Below are 25053 nucleotides of genomic sequence, written 5' to 3' on the forward strand. Positions count from 1 at the left end.
TCAGCCCCCACTCACCCCTCCCTTTAGAGAAGCAATGGTGGCAGACACAGGTAAAGATTTTGCCGGTAAAGACAAAATTTTCTTTACAATGGTAAATCAAGGATTTACTTAATTATTCAATAAATCAATGTTATTGCAAATGTTAATGTACTTGTTCATCATTGTGTCAGTGTTTTATTCTCAAAAACAACAAAGTGATGAAATGCTTTGTAGAGCAGTTTGTCCGTTTAGGGCTACTGTACAAACATGGTGAAGACCATAGACAGTAAAAGAAATGGACACAGCGACCCCATTGGAACTCAACTGAGACAATTGAAGCCCATTTTTAGCACTTCCGTTTCTGACTCGATCGAAACTTGACGACGTCAGCAACCTGTCTGACAGATGTAAATCTTATAGGAGCTGTGCGTGAAAACTGCCATCGTTAATCTTGGGGTTCTTTGGCGTGAGTTAGCAGCAGTAAGTATTCTGATTAATTATTTTGTAAAGTATTTTAAAATTTTAATTGCATGCGAGCTTATCCTCCTGCCTGTACGGTAATGCGACAGAGAGTCGAGTGGTTATGACGCAATCGTTAGCCTATTATTTACAAAAACTGTTTCTACAGGGCCATAATGTAACATAGAAGGTAATGGAGCCCTTTATACATTGTCATTTATCTTTATAAATAAATAAATGGACAAACGGAGTCTTTAAACGCCTCGGATGTAAAGTTATTTGCTGTCAAAGTGACGCCAAAATGAATGGGAGTCAATGGGAATGCTAACGCAAGTGAAGTTCTGCTACAAGATGGCAGCACGCAGCCGACTTCAACTTCCGGTCGACTTCCTTGCCGCCTGGTGAAGACTTCAATGATAGGCGACCCACGGTGCATGTAGATAGAAATTGCTCACTCTTAGGTAATAAAAACATAACGGTTCATTAAGAAAGGTCTTTATACACCTCTGAAAAAAAAAAAATATATATATATATATATATATATATATATATATAAACTATTTCTTTAAATAGATCATTGTTAATGTTACACATTGCACCTTTAAATTGTGTTTAGTTTTGTTCATTGCAAACTCTTTGAAGAAAATTCTGTTCATTTTCTCATATTGGTTTCCTTAAGATTAAGTTTGTGAATTCAATCATAATTAAAATGTCAGGAGTATTTTTTTCTGTCCAGTCATAAATCAAGAAGCTTTTAGTATTAATTTTTATACATTAATTCACTAATAGGAATCATCAAGGACCATGTGACACTGGAGATAGGACTCAACATATAAAGTACAAAACTACCACTTTAATTTGTAATACTTTTTAACCATAGTACCTTTTTTTTTACTGTATTTCTGATCAAATAAATGCAGTTCTGGTGGGCAAAACCCACCAACCCAAAACCCTTTTCACTAAATGTCACTATAGACGTGTGTGACTTATAATACCCTTTCTCTGGGGGAAAACATTTATAATTTCTCTGATATTTCCAGGTTTTCCATGACCGTTGGAACCCTTTCTGTTAATAAATGTTTAACATCTTTCTCAGTTCACACATTAAAATCTTTATTTTAGGATGTATACAGCTGGTGACAACAGTGTTTCACACACCACACAAACTGTACAACTGTAAGTGCAAAGTGACACTCCAAACATCATTTTAAGCAATTTTGTATAAATAAAAATCTGAAGATTGTCAAACATGAAAATGTTTCACTCATCACCACAGATATTCAGTATAAAACTTTAGTGTAAGGAATCCACACAATGTGTCAGCACAAAATGAGCTCAAATACCGGCATACCATATTTCTGGGTCAGTTTAAACTAAGGAAGACAAATATTATGTAGCTCCAGCAACGAATATAGCACACATTCCTTCACAGTGTCACCCCCACAATGTCAGCTCATAGTATTTGTTTTGAGTCTATGCATAGTGTATTTTAAAGAAATAATAAAAGGTAAAAGAGGATAAAGGTGCAGTTGAACCCGGGTGCCGTGCAATGTCCTTTGTGAAGGGCCGTTTGCTCCAAGAACAGTACAAAGGACCATTCAAACAGTCCTGGGAAGGAAAGATTCAGTTCTCAGTCAACAGGATGATTTCCTGCATGAGGCTACTTCGTCAGGTAGATGTACATGGTCTTTAAGAATTTCCTCCATGTGAACACAGCTGTTGATAACCAGTGGGCACGAGCTCTAGAGTCCATGTTCACCACACATTTTAAAATGTCCCGCTGGAAAGATAGATGAAAAAGAAACATGTGACATGCTTACATATCACAAAGTTTGGGGTCAAAAATATTTGAAAAAAATAATCTCACCAGGGCTGCATTTATTGGATCAGAAAAATGTTCAATGGTTTAAAATAGCTGTTTTGACATTTTTTATGTATTTTAGATTGCAATTTATTCCTGTGATACAAAGCATCATTACTCCAGACTTCAGTGTCACATGATCCTTCAGAAATCAATTTAATATGCTGATTTGCTGCTCAAGAAACATTTCTTATTATCATAACATTGTGCAGCTTAGCACCTTTGTTTAAACCACGATACAAACCAAGAACATTTATTTGAAACAGCAATATTTTCTAACATTATAAATGTCTTAACTGTAACTTTGGATCAATTTAATGAGTCCTTGTTGAATAAAAGTAACAATAAAAAAACAGGTATAGTATGTATCGAATTACAGTAGCACAAAGAAAAATTAAAAGCACTAACAGCATCTACAGGTGGGTAACAATACTTCCTTTCCTCATGTGGCCTCTAGAGGTCAGGACCAATCTTAGTTCATGTAGGAGGAAATACAGAGAATGGACACTTACCCATCCTCCTCTCTTTTTGAGCCATGGGACCAGGTTCCTGCGCACAAACTCGCCCAGACTGTCCACTATGGTGTGCACCATGACTGGATGGCCCTGCCGCACACAGTCCACGGCCAGCCCGGCGGCTACAGCATAGATGGCCACCACTTTGCCCCATGTGATCCCTTGAAAGTAAAAGCAATTCCACGAGAAGAACTAGAAAACCGAGCCATCCATTTTTGAATACTTTTGCATTAATCACAATAATACAGCATTTTAGATAACAGGTTATAATGAGAATTCCATGAGGTTGCAAGTCTTAAATTGCCCATGCCTTATTTCACACCGTTAAATCTGACATTGCACACTGCCATGCTTCACAAGTTACAAGTTCATATTTAGCATTCATTTCGGATAACTCCTCACAAACCTTGCAACTTTCTTTCTATCTTATGTAGAAAGTTCTGTGAGAAGACCACCAGGCAGAGTGGAACGAAACTGCCATGGTTTAGGACTCCACTGCAACCACCATGTACATCAATAGAAGCAGAACCCAGATAAAATATGTGACCAAATATGTACAAAGGAAAGAATGTGGGTATGTCCTTTTTAGGGGTTTTTCCATGTTCCAAAAAAAGACCATTGAAGAACTTGTTGTTAAACTAAATGTGCGTTTTTATTTGTCTCAAAACGGCCTATTAGGTACTGAATTAACCATAATAACAACAAGATACATAGATTTCATTTTTGTTTATTAATTTTGTTTGTTACTTTTTTTTTAATCACTTCAATGCAAGGACAGTGAGATCATGCCCACAAACACTGCCTATAAAACATGTCTTAAAATATCTTCCAGATTACTTACCCATGACTAGGATCTCAGTTGCTACAGAGAGAAAAGCATCTGACACCACAGCCTCCACTGCTACACTGATGTTCAGCTGCTTTGCGATATTACGATACACATACGGGCGCATACACTCAAGTTCATCACCTGTAAAACAAAACTACACCTGTAAAACAGTTTAAATGTACACTCAAACCATAGTGAGAGGGATATATTCCTCCAGCATTCCCATATTCAGACCACTGGTCAACCAGAATTGGGTTTTCAATGACAGAATCAACATTTGGTCCTCTCAAATACATAATATGTGGTTACTGGATGAATACACAGTTGCTATAAATCACAGTATTAGTTTATGAAAGACAATTCGAAAAGAAAAAGAAGAAAAATAGCAGCACACCTGTTAAGAGCATCAATTCACACTCACTCCTGGTTCTCTTACCCAGTTTTAGCAGCACCACAGATACATCTACAAGAGCTCCGTGTGGCTCAGGCAGATCAGACTCGACTTTTGACCAACTTAGTCCTTCTCTTACGATTCTGGAGTGAATGAAGTCTATACAGAGTTCCTTGGACTGAAAGACGAGCTCTTTTTCCGTGGGAGTCCGATCAAACTTTAGCTCCATCATCTTCTGGGCGGCGAACACGGAGGAGCGCTCACGCACGTTTATGCGTGAACATCAAAATGTTTGTTTGACCCGAGCACAATACACTGCAACTTCACTGGTTGAAGATGCCTACATAGACACCCCGCATACTCCGCTAACATTACGCAGCTCATTTCTCCGACGAAAGTCAAGATAAATTAAATCAGAAACAGGTTCGCTGATACGTAAATAGCCAATCAGGAAGACAACTACAATTGAACAGCTCAGCTATCAAACTGATTTACTCTGAGCGATCGATCGACTAACTTCCGCTGCCCGATTTGTCATCTTCAGTGTCTCTTTCAATCAGTCTTCTGTTTCGCATGAGAAGCACACACGATGTCGAAATGGACTTTCTGACATACTTCCATCATGTGCTGTCTGAGGTCGCTGTTCGCCTGTGCCCTCAATCAGACACTTGGAAGCGAATTTTCTCTCTACCTGGAACGCTTAGGTAACCTCTAATCAACCAAGTGAACGGCTTAGTCCAAATATAAACAGTCTGTGGCATCCTGGCAGCACTTGCAATGCTTGTAGTTTAGGCTTATCAAATTAAATAAATTCGAATAATCTCTTTAAAATCCTAGGTTATCAAATTTACATATAAGCTACAGCGTGCAACATTAATATTAGTTTCTTAGAAAATCACACTCGTGTTAAAAGACGAGTGTTTTGTCTTACATACCTACTGTATGTGTGAAGGCTCCACATAAAATGTTTATTTCATATAATGATTCTTCCCTAAGGATCAGTGGAAGTTCATTCATGCTTCGCTCTAGTGGTTGACCAGGTTATTATCTGTCTATGTTTAGCGAGCTAATCCTCTCACTACAAACCAACACAACCCTTTAAAGTCCTAAGGTCCATGAGCACCTCAGTGTGAGTGTGTCTTACATGGATGCCACTGCCATTTTCATTCAATGCATCCCTAAGGAGGACTGTTTTAAGACCAATTCATTGCATTAAAATAACTAAAAGAATGTAATCTGACCCAAACATTGTGTGGAACCAGCAAAATTGTTCTGACCCCATATACCTTGTGAAATGACCACAAATTGTTATTAGTAGATTTTGGTGTATCCTGCTCATGCACCAAAGTAGGCTACTGTATGCAGTTGTCTATTTGAACTATATTTGTCGAACATTAAATTTTTATGCAATCGCATTATGCTGTTAAGCCTAATGAATCTATTTAGTGTAGATTTAAGTGCACAGATAATAGAGTCAACAGACCTTTATATAGCTACAAACAAAGTCACCACGAAATCAGAGCCAACCGTTCTTATTTTTGGATATCCAAGCACATATTTTATTTTTTATCCAATGAGCCCTGATCGGGTGCTTCTCAAACGGGAGGATGCACCCTGGTGAGGATGCACCCTTCCTAGTCCAGTCAAGGCTAAGAATATCCTGCACCTGATGCATCCTTCAAAACAGGCTAAACGAAGGACACAAAATGAAGATTGCCCACTAAATATCCTTCAAACTGAGACATCCTTCAGCAGAGCTTGATGATGTGGCAGCTGAGAAATGCACCCATCCGGCTGTCACTTGTGATAGGGTGAATTTCCATTTCATGTCGAATTTAATCTTGCGCCCTTTTACCAGTATGACTACGACTCCCACAATCCTCAGTTCCTTGAATCAGAAGCTGGGCATGCGCTGTTGCTTTTATTATTTTGTTCTCCCACAAGCAATAGATGAATAGCCGCCCAACCGTGAGCTGAACCGTATAAAACAAGTAGACGCGGAAAGTGAGTAGCTCGTACTCAAATGTTTCCATACATGGGGTCACACGACACCTAACTGTGATTCTCGCCAGGCTGCGGGGTCCGCCATCAGGGGATTGGAGGCCGAAAATACGGCAGACGAACAGGACATGCAGAGGTGTTTCTGTATGTAAAAGCTAGCTAGCTAAGCAGGGGATCGGAGGAGGAAGAGCAACCCGTTGAAGAGTCTCCCACATCTGCTGTCATCCACGGCAACCTGCCGTCAGTAAGGATGGCGCACCTCCGCGACATGCAGAACCAGGTAAACCCGCAGCACAGCCGAAACTGCTCCTTCTGCATCCAGGGTCTCATCTTATCCTCAGGCAAACCACAATAATGTTTTATCAAGCCTGGAATGTCATGACATTTATCTGTTTAGAGCAATCGAGTGCTGTCATAATGTTATTTTGTGTCTGGGTGATCAGTTTTAATGCAGATCAATGGTTAGGAACGTCTGTTTTTGTTACATTTTATGTCATGTCTGTTTCATTTAATTTGAATTGTGTGTGTGTGTGTGTGTGTATATGTATACATATATATATGTATATGTGTATACATACACACACACACACATACATGTAAATAGTTAATATGCTTCTCAAACATGTATAGTAGTAGAGCATACCAATGGATGTGATGTAATCTGTAAGTGTCCATAGTAAGTAACTGGTTATTGTAGTTCATCTACATCTGTCATTGCTTCTCCCATCATCCCTCTGCTGTCTCTCTCTCCAACAGAATTCCCGGCTTGACCCGGAGGAGTATTTCACGAAACAGGAGCGCATCGGAAAGGGGTCTTTCGGAGAAGTCTACAAGGGCATCAACAATCGCACTAAAGAGGTGGTGGCCATCAAGATCATCGACCTGGAGGAGGCGGAAGATGAGATCGAGGACATTCAGCAGGAGATCACGGTGCTCAGCCAGTGTGACAGCCCCTATGTCACCAAATACTATGGCTCATATCTGAAGGTACGCTCCCCCATTGTTTGGGCTCTGAGGTGTGTACCCCTCATAGAACCATAAATGCCAATAAAGAACATTTATTTTAAGGCACATGATATGATGTCTATATTGAAATCTGATTCCTAAATACAACAAATGTCCAGTGACGTTTAAAGAAATAGCACTTGTGTTATTTTTGCCATCGTCTGTAGGGAACTAAGCTGTGGATCATCATGGAGTATTTAGGAGGCGGCTCTGCTTTAGATCTTGTAAGTAGAACAACAGTGGCTCTTCAGTTATGGGAATATTTTTGTGTGTGCATTCATGAATTCTTAAAGGGCTTTCAGCTTTAGAAATTAAAATTGTCTTCTGCTTTAGTTGAAACCAGGACCGCTAGAGGAGACGTACATAGCCACAATATTGAGGGAGATTCTGAAGGGACTGGAATACTTGCATTCGGAGAGGAAGATTCACCGTGATATCAAAGGTGTGATAACCTACACGTCTGCCTACTCAATTAGGCCGGCTAGGAAGTGCTTCGTATTGAATCATCCGCTTTCTGTGAAATCTGAGTTCCGTGCTAATGATTCATGTTTGTATCTTGTGGCAGCTGCCAACGTGCTGCTGTCCGAGCAGGGAGATGTGAAGCTGGCAGACTTCGGGGTGGCGGGACAGCTCACAGACACCCAGATCAAGAGAAACACTTTTGTGGGAACTCCTTTCTGGATGGCTCCAGAGGTCATCAAACAGTCGGCGTATGATTTTAAGGTGCGGAAATCCAGATGAAAGGACTTTACTCGGCATGTGGCAAATGTGGCTGCAGAGCTGTGAAAACACTGGGGTGGTAAAAAAAAAGAAGTTGTTTCCGTTTTAGCGTAGTAGCAGCCAATTATAACCAGTTAAAGTATGAAATGAGATGTTTAGGTTTGCTTTCCTGGCTGCAGGCAGACATTTGGTCCTTGGGAATTACAGCTATTGAACTGGCGAAGGGCGAACCCCCGAATTCTGACCTGCATCCGATGCGAGTGCTGTTTCTCATTCCCAAGAACACTCCCCCGACGCTGGAGGGCTCCTACAGCAAACCCTTCAAAGAGTTTGTGGAGGCTTGCCTCAATAAAGACCCTCGCTTTGTGAGTATTCAGCCTTTCCGCTGATTATATGACAACATTTCAGGTTAACCCCAATATCCACAGCGGTCTAACGCTTGGAATAAATATGACTTTTTATTTTTATGATTTCTGAAAGTCTCCTCTGGTCTTTAAGTCTGTTATTTAATGGCGGGAAAAAAAGTAATAATGTGAAATATTACAATTTATAAGAACTGGTTTCTGTCATTCTAATATGCTGATTTGGTGCTCGGTTTTTATTTCTTATTGGTGATCCATTGGTTCTTAAGTAAATATCAATTTTAAAAGCAGTTTTTGTTGGGTCATTTTTTTTTTTAAGGAAACTAATACTTTGTCAGGATTTTTTGCTGTGTAAAAAGTTAAAAGTGTGTTTTTATACTGTAAATGTCTTCTATTGTCATTTATAATAATTTTAATGCATTTTTAAATGCTAGTCTATTAAAGTTTCCACAAATACATCAAGCAGCACAACATTCATAATAATAAGAAATGTTTTTAAGCAGCAAATCAGCATATTAAAATGATTTTTTTAAGGATCATGTGACACTTAAGACTGGAGTAATGATGCTGAAAATACAGCTTTGTCATCAAAGGAATAAATTCAATTTTAAAATATATTAAAATAGAGAAGTTCATTGAAATTGTAGTAATATTTGTGCTTTTTATTGTATTTTTCATCAAATAAATGCAGACTTGGCGAGTATAAGAGACTTAAAACATTAAAAACAAACCTAACTATTCCAAACTTTTGACCGGTAGCGTAGCTTTAATAATCTGTTAAACAACATGATTTTGTGTCCCATCAAGAACCGGTTGTAGTCAGACATCTCAAGCTTTTTGAAAGCAGGCATTAAAAACCTCAAGAGTGGCATCACTGTTCTGGTTTTGTGCAGCGGCCCACCGCCAAGGAGTTACTGAAGCACAAATTCATCACACGCTACACCAAGAAGACGTCCTACCTGACAGAGCTGATTGACCGATACCGCCGCTGGAAGTCTGAAGGCCACGGAGACGAGTCTAGCTCTGATGATTCTGATATGTATGTCTTCCATCCATTATGAGGCACATACAGTACAATCAATAACCGCCCTCTAATTCATCATGATATATTATTCATTGAGTCCTGTCCTTTTAATTAGACATCTAGTGAATTGAGCCTGATGATTTATAGCCTTGTAAAGGAACCGTGTTCTCCGTTCCTCTTTGTACTCAAACAGGGATGGAGATAGTGATGACAGAGACCAGTGTCCCGTTTGGACGTTCCCCACAGTCCGGCCCAGCTCTATGAACAAGCTCCAGAAGGGCTACACAAACACAGACTCAGAGGTCAGGGTTCAGACATCTACTTGTTACTTACTATGTATTTGCTTTAAAACCTAAACAGCATTGGCTGGGGTTGTGTCTTGTCATAGTCGATCATAAAAAAAAAAAAAACTTATAAAAATGTTATAAAATGATTTATAACATTTTAGTAATGTCATTTCATTATTTATGATAGCATTTTATTTTGATTTTCTCCACCTCAGCAGGTTCTACCATATAAAATAATTGAAGAATGATTGAAAACATGTATATGTACTTGCTAAGGCAATATTTATCACTTTCTTTGTGTAATTAAATAGCTAAAACTAAAACTAAATAAAAAACATTAATTCAGAATTCAAAATCTCAACAGAAACGATCAGTGACACTAAAATAAGAGTGCTGTGGACACAATTTTATTTTGCCGTTGGCTTTGCACTGAAGTACTTCTGACATCCCTGAATGAAAGGCTCAAGTTTTGCTCTGAATTTGTTTTACAGGCAGCAGAGACGGTAAAGAGGCAGCCCAAGTCACAGTGTCTGTCAGCGCTGGTCTCTCCCATCTTCAGAGAGGTAAAAGCACCCAAAACACTCGTCTTCAACTCTCACATATACAGTATAATCAAACAGTCTGACTGGAGATTCTCACTTCTCACTGTAACTCGAACACATCAGTTATCCCTTGATTTTATCACGGTAGCAGCAGTAAAGTGTCATAAACTGTGATAAGCTCTAGATGTTGTAGAGCTAAGTGTAAGTCTGTCTGCTCTCCAGCTGAAGGAGAAGAGGAGGGCATGTGGAGGAGGAATGGGTGCCATAGAGGAACTGGAGAATGCCTTCAACCTGGCAGAAGAGTCCTGCCCTGGCATCTCTGACCTCCTGGTCACACACATGATGGAGAGAGTGTGCAGGTGAGTGGGTTTTTATGAAAGAATAACAAAAAAAGGAAAGTGGTAAAGATAATATATCAACAAGTGGATTTGAATGTAATATTTAGATTAAAATATCTTTTTGTATCAGGTTTGCTCTGAATGGCAACACCACGCCATCATCACGGTGAAGCCCCGCCTCTGCTGCTGTTGCTCCTCCCTCTTCCCGCCCCCAAAATCACCATCATCATCATCATCGCCCCGTCAGGACCACACAACACATCTGCCCATCATTCACACCCTCTCTTACCCCCAGAGATCTTTTAATTAGATATGATTAAATATTTTTACAGTTTTCTTTATAGAATGGAAAGTATTTAAGAGAAAAGGCCATGTCATTGAGCGAACGGTGTTCACCTGTTAGATCCAAATCCTATTATAAAGTGTTTATGGAAACATGGGGTTTGTGTGGTTATTGGTGTGGTTTCTGGTATGTTTTGAGCTCTTCAATTATTTGGTCAGACTTTATTTTAAGGTGTCTTTGTTACAGTGTAATTATACATGCACAATGTGTACTTCCTGTAGGAGTTGATTTGGGTTTGTTTTAGGGTTAGTTGTATGTAATTGTGCATAATTTACTGATATTGCTGTAGTAGGTATGTGTCATATGTAAAAAGTACATTATAAAATAAAGTGTTACCTAATATTAAATTAAGTTTTAAAAAACTTATAAAAGGTTCATCATAATAAGCCAACTGTAGCATGGATCAAAAGCTCATACTCATCTTTTATTATTATTATTAAGCTATTACTTTTCAGTTAATTGATGTTGCCTAGCAGGATATATAACTTGGACACTTGCTATGATTTATAATAGTTTTGTAGCAGGCTGTCTTAACCTAACTTTGTCCAAGTTCTTTCTGCTAGGTAATAAATGAACTGCCTTCTTGCACTTAAAGCCAGTTTGCTAGGTACATATTTTCTTTTGAATAATAGTTACTGGACTGCTCAAGGCCTTGTGTAATTTCCCAGTTCCTGCTCATTTTGTGGTCTTCGTGGCTGTCAGGGATATAGGCCTCTAACACATCAGCTGCAGTGTTTCTGTTATTCTCTTCTGTCCCACTTGGTGTCAGAATTTTGTATTGTCACTTCTCTGCCTTGCTATTAGACATCTGTTTTCTCTTGTAGTAATGGGGAAAACATAATGCCTGTGAGGAGCTCTCTTAAAAGTGTTATCTATTCAGATATTTTGACTACACCCAGGTTTCTCAACTAGGGGCCTGGAGCCCACTATTGGAGTGCCTTAGAAAACTTCTAAGGGGACTGCAAGATGATTTTAAAAAAATCACTTAAAATGAAAACTTCTATCATCATATTAAGAAAAAACTCTATAGTAGTCAATGGCTACTGTCAACTATTTAAAAAAAAGCATGTTTTCATATATATATATATATATATATATATATATATATCTATGCAAAAAAAACAACAACAACAGAGCCAAAAATCTACACTTGGCAAACACTGGGCTGGCACCAATTTCATTCATACCAGCACTGGTCTGTTCTTTATGGCCGTCTGATCCAAAGTTATATTGACATGCAGACAGCTTCTAAAATCTTTTTTTTGGCAAAATCCATGCAAGTCTGTTTTTGCCATGATATGTTGACATTAGTGTATGAAAGTATTTATATCACGATAGATAAGAATGCATGAACACAGGAGATAAATATAAATTTAAACTACGAACGCCAGCAGATGCCCAGATCCCAAACACATGATCACACCATGTTGGTATGTGTGGGCCCAGTGCGAAACCCATACTTCCATCATGCTTCTGTATTCATCTGCAAGGTGTATTTAGGTTTGAAAATAAATAAGTAGTCATAATAATGGTGTCTAACTCTAATCCAATTCATTAGTTTCACGATGGTGGGGAAATGGTAAGTTCGGATGTCACTACATGGGATTCCACATTCTTGTACTAACTTTGGGCTTCCTGTTACCATAAACGTAATAAAAAATAAAGGTGTAGGTCACACTCCACTTTTCACAAAGTCACAGAAAGGCAACTCGCCACAAAATGTGTGCTATGACTTCATAGTATGTTCACTATGGCCTTCAATGCAAAATATATTTTCTTAATCTGTATTTTTGTGGTCTACAAGTAAAAATATCTAAACATCTCTAAAATGAGAAGCAAAATATGCATAACTTTTTCTTTACGGCTTTAAATATTTAAAGGCCTTCATCGTCGATTTCTTTATCATGTTATAATTTACGATCTCTAGCGTTCAAACTAAGAACTAAAAACAGTATTCATTCACACAAGTCCTTCCTGTTATAATCCACCGCAAATTGAGAAGTGAATAGTCAAAAAGAAAAGGGCAACCCCCAAAAATGGTTTCAATACAAAATTTTATTACAAGATGATAGTCAATAATGGTTTAATAGAAAGTTCTCAAGTGAAACGTTACAACAGGAATGTTAACTGCAGTTTTCATGACCAAATCTGGAAAGCAAATTCAACTGTTTAAAAAGTTGCGTAAAAGATAGAAATCCACTTTTCAGATCAATTTGAATTTTCATTATTAATTATGTGGAAATCTGATTCAACCACAGGATTAAGAGAAAATGTTTTAACCATAGGTCCTAAAAGGAGGAGGTAAAATCTTGGCATGCATCAAGGTTGAAGAGCACAAGAGCGTACTTCAATGTATCCGAATTTCACTCCACCAAGTCAATTTCACATTGCACTCATAACCAGAAGAATGTCTGATAGTAAATACATGACAGTATGCACTTAAGTACATATAAAAATCAGCGAAATGAGCTTTTACATGAGAGAAAAAGTTATTCTTCATTAGACGTTGCAGGGAATGAATCATGGGTCACAGTAGAATGTTTTGCATCCATTTGGGGACCATTCACTCGAGCAGCACAATATTTCAAGACTTCATACAGGGAAGAGAGAAGTACAGAAAACTCCTGTTCAGGAGGACAGCAATCTCTCTGGCAACACTTGAGGACAGTATACAATGGTTTCTCCAAAAACTGCCACCGTGACACTCAAATTCAACAGCTGCTTGTATTTTCACAGTGTTTCTTTAGATAGATGGGATAGAAATGACGTGGAGTGGTCATGGAGCTACACTACTATTAAAGGTGCTCTACAGTAGAAGATTCCTTCCCAGCAGCATCTGGCTTTCGTAACAGAACAAATAAAACGTTTTTAATTACTGATGGTTGTTATTCGGTTTTGATTACTTGAACAGGGGAAAACATTAATGAATGTTAGCAACAGCATTTGAAAAAGAAAAAAAAAACGTAATCATACAAGAGTGAAAGAAACTAAGAAAATGGCAAGCAAGAGGAGCTAAGGACCAGTCTCTCTTCTTTTTCCACATTTAGCAACACTTCCTCTTCTGGTTTCATGTCTGACTGGGTCAAGCACGAATGACGGGTCAGCATCTAGAAGAAACACAAACAAAAACCAGACCCACCCCCCGACTGTAGATTTAATAAAAATAAATGGGCATTTTTTCTCTGAATGGTCAGTTACTCAATATGAGTTTTTATGCAATATATGTTGATTTGTGTACATGAACGAAGTATAAAAATTTTTAAACAAAGTAAAAGAGAGGAACTGTAATGCCTTGGCATTTTGTTTGACTTATTAATTCTTAATTTGACCCTGCTTAAATTTTTTTGTGGGCAGAAAGTAAAATGAAACCACAAAAAGATTGTTCCTTCTTTATTGGCATATCATTGTCACAGAGTCGATCACACTACAAAACTTTGGCAGTATTATTAAAGAACACATCAAACGCTGAAGAGCAGCTCAGACGGCAGAATGAGTCTTTGATTTTACTGTATGCTTGTAGTGAGCTCTTACCGTGTTTCTCACTGGTGTGGGTCATCTCCGTCTCCCTGTTTCTGCATCTGCGCCTGCATCTTAGCGATCATCTCCTGCATTCGCCTCAGCTGAGAAACACACAAACAGTGTCACACACCGACCTGCACACTCAAACCTCTGTGTTATTAGCGTTCGGCTTGTGTTTGGTTAGAGAGATCATACCTCAGCCTCCTTCTCCTGTAAGATCATATCCTTGTCCATTTCCTCTGGCTCCGGAGCCCTACTGTATGACAAAGCAGGTATTAGGAGATGCACACAAGCTGTACTGAGCACCGATATGTAATAAACAGTCATTTGTGACACACACACAGGCTTCACAATTACTTTCTCCTGTTGTCAAAACTATCGATTACTTAAAATTTTTTAACTCTAATAATGTCATGGAGCTTATTTAGTCTCTTTATCAGAATTAAAATCATACAAATATTAGAAAAAAAAAGCCCTCAAAAGAAAATATTTTTTTTATACAGAGATATTTAATGATTAGGGAGAAAAAACTAAATCAACATATAGCCTACATAAATGACAAGCATATTTTAGTATCAAAATATTATTTGACTAAAAAACACTTGTCATTTAAGATATTCCTGTTCCGATGTCAGGAAAACACAAGCAGACATTTAAATCATTTCATAAATCGATTTATTTTTCCATTGCAAAAATAGGCTTGGCATTTAAACTATTTAAATATATGAATGTATGAATCAATTTCTCAATTTTGTCTTAACTTTGCAAGTACTCAATTAAACGCTTAAGATAATTCAAATATAACAAATCATTGTAGCAGGCTTTTAAAATATTGAACAATATTATCACTATTATTATGACTAAACAGAAAAAAAAGAATATATATAAATATATATACACACATCGAGGCTGTTTAATCTTAAATGCTGAACATATACACACATATACATATATATACATATATATATATTAGGGGTGTAACGGTTCACAAAATTCACGGTTCGGTTCGATACGATACACTGATGTCACGGTTCGGTTCGGTACGTTTTAGATACAGCAAAATGTAAAAACATCTCAACTTTTCAGAATGCCGCAAGCGCACCGCAGGTCATGTGACAAGAACTAACCAATCAGCTTCATCCTTTCCCGTAACAACGTTGAGAGCTCAGCCAAGATGAAGGATCAGCTGATCATAGTTGTATATGGATTGCAATTTTGAAATAAATTTAGTAGCAGAGCTACTGCAAGCGATTTTTAGAGCTGCAAATCCATTTATCCTTCGCTGAAATTTCCGCGTCTCATGGAGAGAGCACGTCATTGTTGCTTAGCAAAGACAGACGCCTCATGAGCGCTTCTGCCCAAGCGCTTTGGAAAGGAGGAGAAAGACGCGCTTAGCGTTTTCCATGCGTTTTTAGGCACGATATGTGAACGGCCCCTAAGGCGCTCGCTCACTCAGCACGCGCTGAAGGCTCGTTGCAAAATGTCGAATGCCTTTAACAGACCAGAAATATAAGATCCTAAAATAACCAACAGGTCTGGTGTTTGGGTTGGATTCCCTGTAAGCTATAGTGTCTAAATGCTGCAGGGATAGTTTGCTGCGTGCATGTTTCTCCTTTTTTTCGTCTTTTCCCAGATAGTACTGACGCATATATCCCAGATATTCCCGCTGGTGTTTTTTTTTTTTTTTTTTTTATTCCCGCTGGTGTACCCTGTCATGTTGCAGATGCGACATACCGTTGTTTTTTTATCCACCACTCTCTTGCCATCACCATTATAGCTTAAAGGGAATCCAAAGTGCACCCAAACACCAGACCTGTTGGTTATTGGAGGATCTTCTCATTTCTAGTCTGTTAAACGCATTGGCTATTTTGCAACGAGCCTTCAGCGCGTACTGAGTGAGCGAGCGCCTGCTGAGTAGCCTAACATAAACATATAAGATGGTGTTTTTTTCTTCTTCGGGAGTGTCAGGGGCGTTGCCTGTTACGTTGTTTGGGTTATTGGGCTACCTTGTTGAACGCATATCATTATATTTCTCTCTCTCTCTTTTTTTTTTTTTTTCAAATATAATTAATTACTCCAACGAACCGTTCGGTATACATAATGCGTACCGCGTACCGAACCGAAAGCGTCGTACCGAACGGTTCAATACGAATAAGCGTATCGTTACACCCCTAATATATATATATATATATATATATATATATATATATATATATATATATATATATATATATATATGTGTGTATATGTTCAGCATTTAAGATTAAACCGTCTCAATGATAGGAATATACAGGACATGAATTGTTCATTTGTGCTGATTTTGCAATGAATATATAAATACAATCATTCACTGACAGCTCTTAAAATGACACCGCATTTACATCAATTAGCAAAATATTATTTGCTAAATTGTGAAAACTGTGATTTACCAAACAACAGGACAAAAATTGTATTAGTAAACCACCAGCAGAGTGCTTAGCATTGAAAGACAAGAAAGACAAATCCATGTTAATAGTGCAAGCGTGTGATTAGCGGAGCATGTTATATCTGAGCATTTGCATGAGTGAGACTGAAACAGAGTCTGTGTTAGAGTCAGGCTGAAGGACAGGTGCAGCAGTACCTCCCCCTCCTGTCCTCTGATGAACACAGATCCGACCGCTCGCTGCACATCTTACAACTGAACCTTTAGTCTCTAGAGTGTGTATGGAACACAGTTTAACAACTGATTCAGCATAAACCAGACCCTTCATTTCTGCAAGCAGATGACTATTTAGATTTTTCTTCAGCAAAATGAGAAGTGACTATGTAAAATATGCTATTTTAAAACATCCACTTCGTCTTGCCAGGTTTGGGATATTCAAATATTCTGTGGCTACACTTCTTTTTTCAAGGAGGTTGAGGGAGGAGGTGAAGAAAGACAAGCAGAGCAGTACATACGCAGGCGACAGAGGCAGTATATAACCGTGGGAGGACAACCTGCCGCCCCGTTTGAGGCGCTCCGAGCGGAAGTTCTCGTAGTGAAGGTCCTGAGTGACTTCCTGCAGGTCCTGCATGTGGGTGCTGGACGGATGACAATAACCATCAGCAGACAATAATGACAGAGACCGAGGATACCGTACATTATCTTAGAATGAAAACGAGGCTGAGAGGGACAGAAGTACAGTCCATTTTATATATTTGACTGTTTAAAGGTACAACTCATTTTGTTTGGTAGATTAAACAATCAACTCTAATTTTCTTCACAGCCTTATTTGTTATGTGTAGAGTTTTAGAACACTGAATAGCAGACAACTTTAAATGACTTACATTAGCATGGTGCGAAGTTTGAGGAAGTCGTTGTGTTCTGGGTTTTCTACCTCCACCACTCCCCATGGGTACAAACGCCCTCTCACTTTCTTCCCCTTCGCCTCAATCTGCTGGTTGGATCCCACCACGGCGAACGGTATACTGGCCTACAACAGAAAAGATGAAGAGGAACTTAAAAAAGAAAGTGACCTAGCTTGGATGCTTGGTACTATCTCCTAAGTCGTGACCTAGTGGTTACAGAGTTTGACTCCTAACCCTAGGGTTGTGGTTTCGAGTCTCGGGCCGGCAATACCACGACTGCTCCCTGGGCACCGCAGCATAAATGGCTGCCCACTGCTGTGTGTTTACTGCTGTGTGTGTGCATTTTGGATGGCTTAAATGCAGAGCACGAATTCTGAGTATGGGTCACTATACTTGACTGAATGTCACTTCACTTTGACTTAAAGAGCAGGAAACAAAAAGCATCAATTGATCATAAAAAATTACAATTGACATCTTTCATTCTCACGTTGGTCCAAACCTGTCTGTTTCAATTACAATTCCCAAGACCGACCGTCTCACAGAGAACACGATTATGCTGAATAAAAATCACACTTCACAAGATTTCACAGCTGGATTTGACTAAGTTTGCCAGGTTTATAAAATTAAATGTTCATTAGTCATTTAAAGATTTGCTTCAGTTATATAAATGCATATTTGCTTAATGCTGACGGCCAGCGAGAAGGTATTATAATGTTTGCCTTTCTATTACTAATAATATAAAAGCAATGATTATAAAACTTTCTGTATACATTAATTCCTTTCTTTAACTGTTTGATTGGATTATCAGACAGACTTCGATCCGTATTAGACAGAACTGTCAACGGGGATGACGAAACAAGAGGGAGAATGTGAGCGCTCTGTCAAAATAAAAGTCCTACCTCGAACACATCGCCCAAGCAGAAAAACTCAACGATATATCGGCCATGGTTATATATCTCTTTACCACTACTTTAGAATAACAGCTGTATAAGTGGTGACATTTTTTACTTTGGCTGAAGTGTCTTTTTAAATTATATGAAGATAAAAAACACATACCTTGAGAATCCTGGTCTGCTCTTTGAAATCTTCATCCTCATCAGACTCGGCATCAGGGAGATGATAGATCTTGATGCCATGCTCATCGATTTCATCCAGAATCTAGAGGTCATAAAGAAATTAATATAGCCAACAAACCAAACATATGATCAATCCACCTTTCTGTATGGCTTACTCTGCGCTTGAGTCTCTCTCTCTCCCTCAGTGTCAGCGTATCTGCTTTAGCAATAACAGGAACGACGTTCACTTTGTTGTGAATGGCCTTCATGAATTGGACATCTAGAGGCTTCAGCCTGCAAAATTGAAGCATAGGAAAATCAGCCACTTAAATCCAGAATAGAACTGTGTGAAGACATAAACTCAGCGGAAGGTGTCAGAAAATGTCTCTCGGTTGAGTAAAAATAGAGCTCACCCGTGACCCAGAGGGGAAATGAAGTAGAAGCAGCAGTGCACACGGTTGTCCACAATGTGCCTGCGGTTGAGTCCACTCTCATCATGCAGGTAGCGCTCAAACTGGTCATCAATGTAGGAGATAATGGTGTTAAAACTGTACGAGAAAAGACAGAGCACAACATGAAACACTTGAGGGATCTAGAAACAACTGAAACATTCAAGGAGTTTTAACTGCCCCATTCCCTGTTTAGATCAGACTGAAAAGATCAGGATCTTTTTAAAGATAACCTACCATCTCTCGTCACATCCTTCTGAAAGAATTATAGCAATGTTATAGCTCCTTATCAGTCAGTCTACCTATGCTCTCAGACAACTTATATGTTAATGTTTATACATGCATCTTTTGCCAAATTAATACTATATGCCTATATCTAAATGCCGATTTTTTCAAATTGGAAAAATTAATGCAAAAAAAAATGTTCTGAAACCAAGGACGCTGAGAAAGTGGATGAGCACTGTTGCACTGTTAAACAGGAGAGTAAAGGCAGCAAAACATGGAAAATGCACTAGGCCTTCCAAAAAAAAAAATTAAAAGGCTGAAATGATTTTAACACACATGCTAGTGATATATTCTGTCGACTCTGGTACAAAACTGGGGCATTAAAATGTCAAGTTTCACTTGTATAAAACTTGTGTGACAGAAAACATTTCCTTTTTCAGACATGAGCGCTTCGATATCCTCTTCTCTGCCGTTTTAGTGCTCAAATGGGTCAGGGAGCAGTCAGGAAGAGGTCACACATGTTTCCTGTCTCACCACTTCCACTAGCAGAACAGCATTCCCAAAACTCAAAAAAAGAAAATAGAAACCCGCTTCCTTCATTCCTCCAATGCTCTCTCTATTCTTCATGTCTCAAGTTACACCATTAAGTGTCTCTCTTCATAAAAAAAAACAACCCAAGCTCTCTTAAAGAGACAGCAAGCAAATCAACTCATTTATTCACTCTCATGCCATCACAGAGATGCATATAATTTTATTCAAATTAACACAAATAAAGATTTCTATTAAATAAAAATCCATCTCCATGAATACACTGCTGCTCAAAAAAAATTTATAATCCGATACTTTTATTCAGCAAGGATGCATTAAATTAATCAAAAGTGAAAGTAAAAGACATTATAATGTCACAAAAGTTTTCTATTTCATATAAATGCTGCTCTTTTGTATTTTCGATAACACTTTAATATAGGGAAAATTTCTCAATATTAACTAGTTGCTTATTAGCATGCTTATTAATAATATGTTGGCTGATTATTACTTATAAAGCACATATTCTTTATGACCATATTCTACATCCTTAATATATAATACATAACAACTACTTTACTATTAATCACAGCAGAAAATTAGTAGTTCGTTATTGTTTCTGGAGAACTCAATCAGCATAATGATTTCTACAGGATCATGTGACGCTGAAGACTGTAAATTCTGTTTTCATTACAGGAATATATATATATATATTCTAAATATTACACAGCAGAAAACAACTATTATAAATTGTAATAACATTTCACAATATTACTGTTGAAAGAGCCAAAACAAAAATGTCTTCCCAACCTAAAGCTAGTGGGAATGTACATATAAATGCAAATGAATATACGCTAACATGTTAACAGTCTAAGAAGCACATCATGACTGTAATCAGTACAAACCAATGGACGAATTAATGTCTTCTACAGCAAAACAATGTATGACTAGAAGTGTGCCGAGCATTGTTGACATTTATGATGACATCACGGTAATCCTCACCAGTCCTGGCTGTTGATGGCATCACCGTATCCAGGCGTGTCGACCACAGTGAGCCGCAGCTTCACCCCACGCTCCTCGATCTCCACCGTCGAGGCCTCGATCTGCACCGTGCGCTCAATCTTCTCTGTAAGACAAGAGAACACATCAAAGCCACATCACACAAGACTCAGACCCAGCCTTCTCCGCAAAACTGCCTCATGTGTTGAGATATCTGAACATCTGATGTAACTTCCTCAGTGTTCAAACTCTCACCTGCAGCACCAGGAATGACCCTCTCTGGGTAGAGATCGGTGAGGAACAAACTGTTGATCAGCGTGGACTTCCCCAAACCAGACTCACCTGAAAACAGCAGAAGTGCTCATGAGGAAACACCGAATCATTATATCAGCTACAAAAACACTGACTGCATTTCCCTTTCGCAAAGACTAAACCTCATAATGTCAAAGCAAACATCATAGACTCGATGGTTTCGTGCAGTCATCTGTTCCTCTAGTCAGTGTTTTGTTTCTGTGTCTCAGTCGAGCTGCCTTCTATCATTTGCTGAAGCTGTGCAGCAGTGAAAGGGCCGGCGATCAGAGGTTCTGCATTCCTCTGTGATTTATTTTAAGATGATGGGATGACTGTTATATGGGCTCCCCCTCCCCCACAGCAGAGCTCATTTGTGTGTCAACAGCTGTACACACACACACACACACACACACACACACACATCGTTGCTGTAGTGCAGCCAGACTTTTCTTCCCACAGTCACTTTCACGACACAATAACTATTTAAACAAGAAGTTTTCTACTACTAAAATGTATTTTCCCTCCAAATATGGAAGCTGATGTTATTAGGATGCAACATTTTTTCGAAATGTTCACAAAGAGTTATGCTGCACACACAAAAAAAAAAAGAAAAGAAAAAAGACAGACTTGGACACGGTTTCTCATGGTCATATTATAAATGACATAAATTACATGGGGAAACTAATGGTGTATTGCTTGTCTTTGAAATAAACATTGAAGCAGAATTTATATTTTATAATCGCATAGACTGTTTTTTATCTATATGCACAGGAGAACTTCATTCAAAACGTGAACTGTTTTTAACCTGATTCTAATGTTCAAGCTACGATGAAACAATAGTAGCGAAAGATATTTTCTTCTGTATAGTGAAATAAACCCGAGAGTAACAGATTATTAAAAAAGAAAATATGTATCTCAGGAACTTGGGTTCTATGTATCGGTTATTAAATACATTTTGAGATGAGGGTGATGAACACAAAGACGGAGGGAGATGAATGTGAGCTGGATTAATTATTCACACTATTTAGAAAACAGGGTGAATTTTGATTTAATGTCGACTTTAATGAGATGAGACAGCTGTGCTTTTTATGCAAAAGAAACCAGCAGCTTGAACTATGACACCCCTTTTTTAAATCTAAGTTAAAATATACAACAAAAAAAAAATTAATAACAGTATTGAAGTATGTAAAATTTGCATATTTGTGATTTTATTTGTTCCTCTGTTTCCTCTAAATTTAGAATAGATTTCAGCACAAAAGTTTTTGGTGAATCGTGATTTGTTTGTGAAAATTTCCATACACAAATGTCATGCACAATTTTGTACATACACATGGTTAGTGAATGAGACCCATTGTGTTATGGCTGACAAAATGGGAATATTTGAAATCTTTATCCAGGAGGAATGGCAATTTCAATTATACAAACAACAATTAAGTTGTTCAGGAGTGTGATTAGGGTTTATTGGCAATATTTCTATGTTTATAACAAGGCACAATCCAAACATCACATCAGTGCTACTTACCCACCACCATGAGAGTGAACTCAAAGCCCTTTTTGACTGATTTCCGATGTACTTGATTTGGCAAATTCGCAAATCCCACATACCCAGGAGTCTCTGGGTTTGTAAGCTGTCCCTGCTGAACATAAGAGAGCAGAATATACAGTTTTAATACGCGGTTCTCTGAAATACTCGATTCTCTCAAATTCAATTCAATTCAGATCTTAAAACATTTTTTTAACATCCCCGGTTTCCTTGCACATCAATCTTTACATAAAACTAAAACCGTGCACAACGTCCACCCATCTGCTCTCATTTCCTTACCTTCAGTTTATCGGCTTGAGACATTTTGAGCTTGAACCAAACCTGAAAAAAAGATATAAAATTTTTTTTTAAAAGGACTCATTTAAAATTTAGACATTACTACTTTACATTAAAGACCAACTGTAGGCATTAAAAAAATGGTCCATCAAAAAGAGCTTACATGCACGACAAAACGGTCGATGAAAAGGTTTCACAGCTCTACAGGAACAGGAAGTCAGTTCCTGTCTGTGAGCATCAGTCTCACCACAAACCTGCACCAGCCATTTTACGACAAGAGCACTGAAATCTAAGCTATGTTTACTCATTTTAATCCTGATAAATTAGATAATGAGATGCCTAGATTTTTGTTGAATGCAGTTCAGATATTTTCTACCAGGGGCCTTAATACGACTGAAATATAAGAGAAAACAAACATTACATTAACCTTTAAAGATCTTTTAATAAACCTCTCACAACAATAACCATTTTTTTTATCTTTCTCCCAGGGTTCCTTGAAAAGTGAGGTATAGCCCAATATTAAAATCATGATTTATAGACCTGAAAAATTATGTAAATTAATAAAATCTAGTAACTTAATGTACATTTTTCAAGTTATGACACATTGTATCAAGTAGACATACAGTCAAATGTAGCTTGCACACACACACACACACACACACACACACACACACACACACACACACACTGAATTGAGTAGATTGGGACACATTTTGAGACTCAAACATGGCAAAATGCCACCAGACCTAAAGATAATATAACTCAGGGACAGACTAAAACCGTATAAATCAATATTAATCAAATGAGCAGAGCCTGAATTAACGAGATGAAAGACAGAACTTGATAAGATAGGAGTGAAAACTTACAATTGTCATTAATTATTAATAGGCATTATTATTACTAGTCATTATTCTCATCACGTACATAGAATACATGTTTTACAATTCGCAGTAAAAACTGTATAAGAGTATTAAACAATAAACTGGTTAGTGCTGATATTATGAGTTTGAGTTTTATTCGAACAGAACAACGATTTTAATAGTTTTTTTTTAAGGAAACAGCTCCTTGTTCCCCCGGTAATTAAACAGAAACCGACTTTGACAAGGCAAAAACACATATTATTTTTAGGGTTATCCCGTGAAAAGTGAGACTCGGTAGTGTAAATGCTATTATCTGATGTCGGGTCTTGAGGTTTGATTCTCTCTCGCAGCGCACTGTGACACGCCTCTGTTAACGGAGCTCATTCAGAGGACACGAACGACGCTAATCTTCAGACGAGCAGAAGTCGCGCATTAGATAAAACCTGACCTGTGACCTGAAGCACAGACATTAATTGGATTAATGGTTTCGATCTACCTTTCAGTCGCAGAAAATCTTGAGCTCGGTACCGCAGGAGGTTGAGGAGACCAACAGCCCAAATTCCTGAGATGCCGGAAAACTCTCACTAAACGCCGAAAGCCGAGCACAAGTGTGAAGTATGAAACGTGAAAAGGGCTTGTTTCAAAATAAAAGTCCCGCCGCAGCTCCTTAATCTGTTTTATTACTGCCTTATGGACTAAACTATACTTCTTGAAACATAAAACCTACATTACTGGGTTATTCCAATTCTTGGGTATCTCTTGATTCCTTTCCTTTTCAGATTTAATTACATAGAGATAAACACAGAAATATAATTCGTGTAGCAGTTTTTGTTTAATATTATAAGATTTCAACTATAACATTTATTCTAAGTGTTTAACAGGTTTTAAAAAACACTACGGCCACACTAAATTTTATTCAGTGGTTTATTGTATTTCAAAAGGACAAAAAAATGTTTTCACAGATTTTAGATTAAGCGTGTGGTCGTCATGACAGAACTTAACAACAGCATATACAAATTATTAGCATATAATAATATTTAAAACATAATACAAACAAATCAAATATTTTGAGCATCCAATGTATTGTCTGTGGTTTCAGCCACATGCCCTATATTCAGAATCTCACAGATACAGTCATGACCACAAATATTGGCACCCTTGGCAAATATGATCAAAAAAGGCTGTGAAAATTCATCTGCATTGTTAATCCTTTTGATTTTTTATTTAAAAAATTCACAAAAATGTATATTTTCATTGGAAAATAAGAATTTAAAACGGAGGGGAAATATCATTATGAAATTAATGTTTTTCTCAAATACTCGTTGGAC

At 37.9% G+C, this 25053-nt stretch overlaps 3 protein-coding genes across 10 annotated transcripts; 1 reads left to right on the plus strand and 2 right to left on the minus strand.

The window, feature by feature from the left end:
• Positions 1-1526: 1526 nt before the first annotated feature.
• On the minus strand, positions 1527-5173 carry bokb (BCL2 family apoptosis regulator BOK b). 3 transcript variants are annotated; one of them, XM_052549384.1, is made up of 4 exons: positions 4970-5173; positions 3656-3784; positions 2812-2975; positions 1527-2218 (listed from the first exon to the last, which is right to left on the minus strand). In XM_052549384.1, the coding sequence occupies exons 1-4, from the start codon at positions 5049-5051 to the stop codon at positions 2099-2101; spliced, it is 495 nt and encodes a 164-aa protein (XP_052405344.1). In that variant the 5' UTR covers positions 5052-5173; the 3' UTR covers positions 1527-2098. The 3 variants fall into 3 exon arrangements, with proteins under 3 accessions (XP_052405344.1, XP_052405341.1, XP_052405343.1); XM_052549381.1 differs by lacking the exon at positions 4970-5173 and adding an exon at positions 4038-4925; XM_052549383.1 differs by lacking the exon at positions 4970-5173 and adding an exon at positions 4080-4912.
• A 701-nt stretch (positions 5174-5874) lies between these two features.
• Positions 5875-10748, plus strand: LOC127951492 (serine/threonine-protein kinase 25). 2 transcript variants are annotated; one of them, XM_052549380.1, is made up of 12 exons: positions 5875-6038; positions 6107-6315; positions 6792-7022; positions 7208-7264; positions 7374-7482; positions 7606-7763; positions 7940-8125; positions 9016-9161; positions 9340-9448; positions 9925-9996; positions 10198-10334; positions 10444-10748. In XM_052549380.1, exons 2-12 carry the CDS (start codon positions 6286-6288, stop codon positions 10481-10483), a joined length of 1275 nt encoding a protein of 424 aa, XP_052405340.1. In that variant the 5' UTR covers positions 5875-6038; positions 6107-6285; the 3' UTR covers positions 10484-10748. The 2 variants fall into 2 exon arrangements, with proteins under 2 accessions (XP_052405340.1, XP_052405339.1); XM_052549379.1 differs by having other exon boundaries at positions 5957-6315.
• Positions 10749-12693: 1945 nt separating this feature from the next.
• Positions 12694-24347, minus strand: LOC127951080 (septin-2). Of its 5 annotated transcripts, none has more exons than XM_052548716.1 (13): positions 24222-24347; positions 22869-22910; positions 22569-22683; positions 21011-21097; positions 20759-20882; positions 18971-19105; positions 18734-18851; positions 18559-18660; positions 17482-17627; positions 17152-17235; positions 14371-14428; positions 14188-14276; positions 12694-13763 (listed from the first exon to the last, which is right to left on the minus strand). In XM_052548716.1, the coding sequence occupies exons 2-12, from the start codon at positions 22890-22892 to the stop codon at positions 14196-14198; spliced, it is 1074 nt and encodes a 357-aa protein (XP_052404676.1). In that variant the 5' UTR covers positions 22893-22910; positions 24222-24347; the 3' UTR covers positions 12694-13763; positions 14188-14195. The 5 variants fall into 5 exon arrangements, with proteins under 5 accessions (XP_052404676.1, XP_052404674.1, XP_052404672.1 ...); XM_052548714.1 differs by having other exon boundaries at positions 14371-14431; XM_052548712.1 differs by having other exon boundaries at positions 14371-14431; positions 17113-17235.
• Between the last annotated feature and the right edge of the window lie 706 nt (positions 24348-25053).

This window comes from Carassius gibelio, chromosome B2 (genome assembly GCF_023724105.1).
Source record: "Carassius gibelio isolate Cgi1373 ecotype wild population from Czech Republic chromosome B2, carGib1.2-hapl.c, whole genome shotgun sequence".
Lineage (NCBI taxonomy): Eukaryota > Metazoa > Chordata > Actinopteri > Cypriniformes > Cyprinidae > Carassius > Carassius gibelio.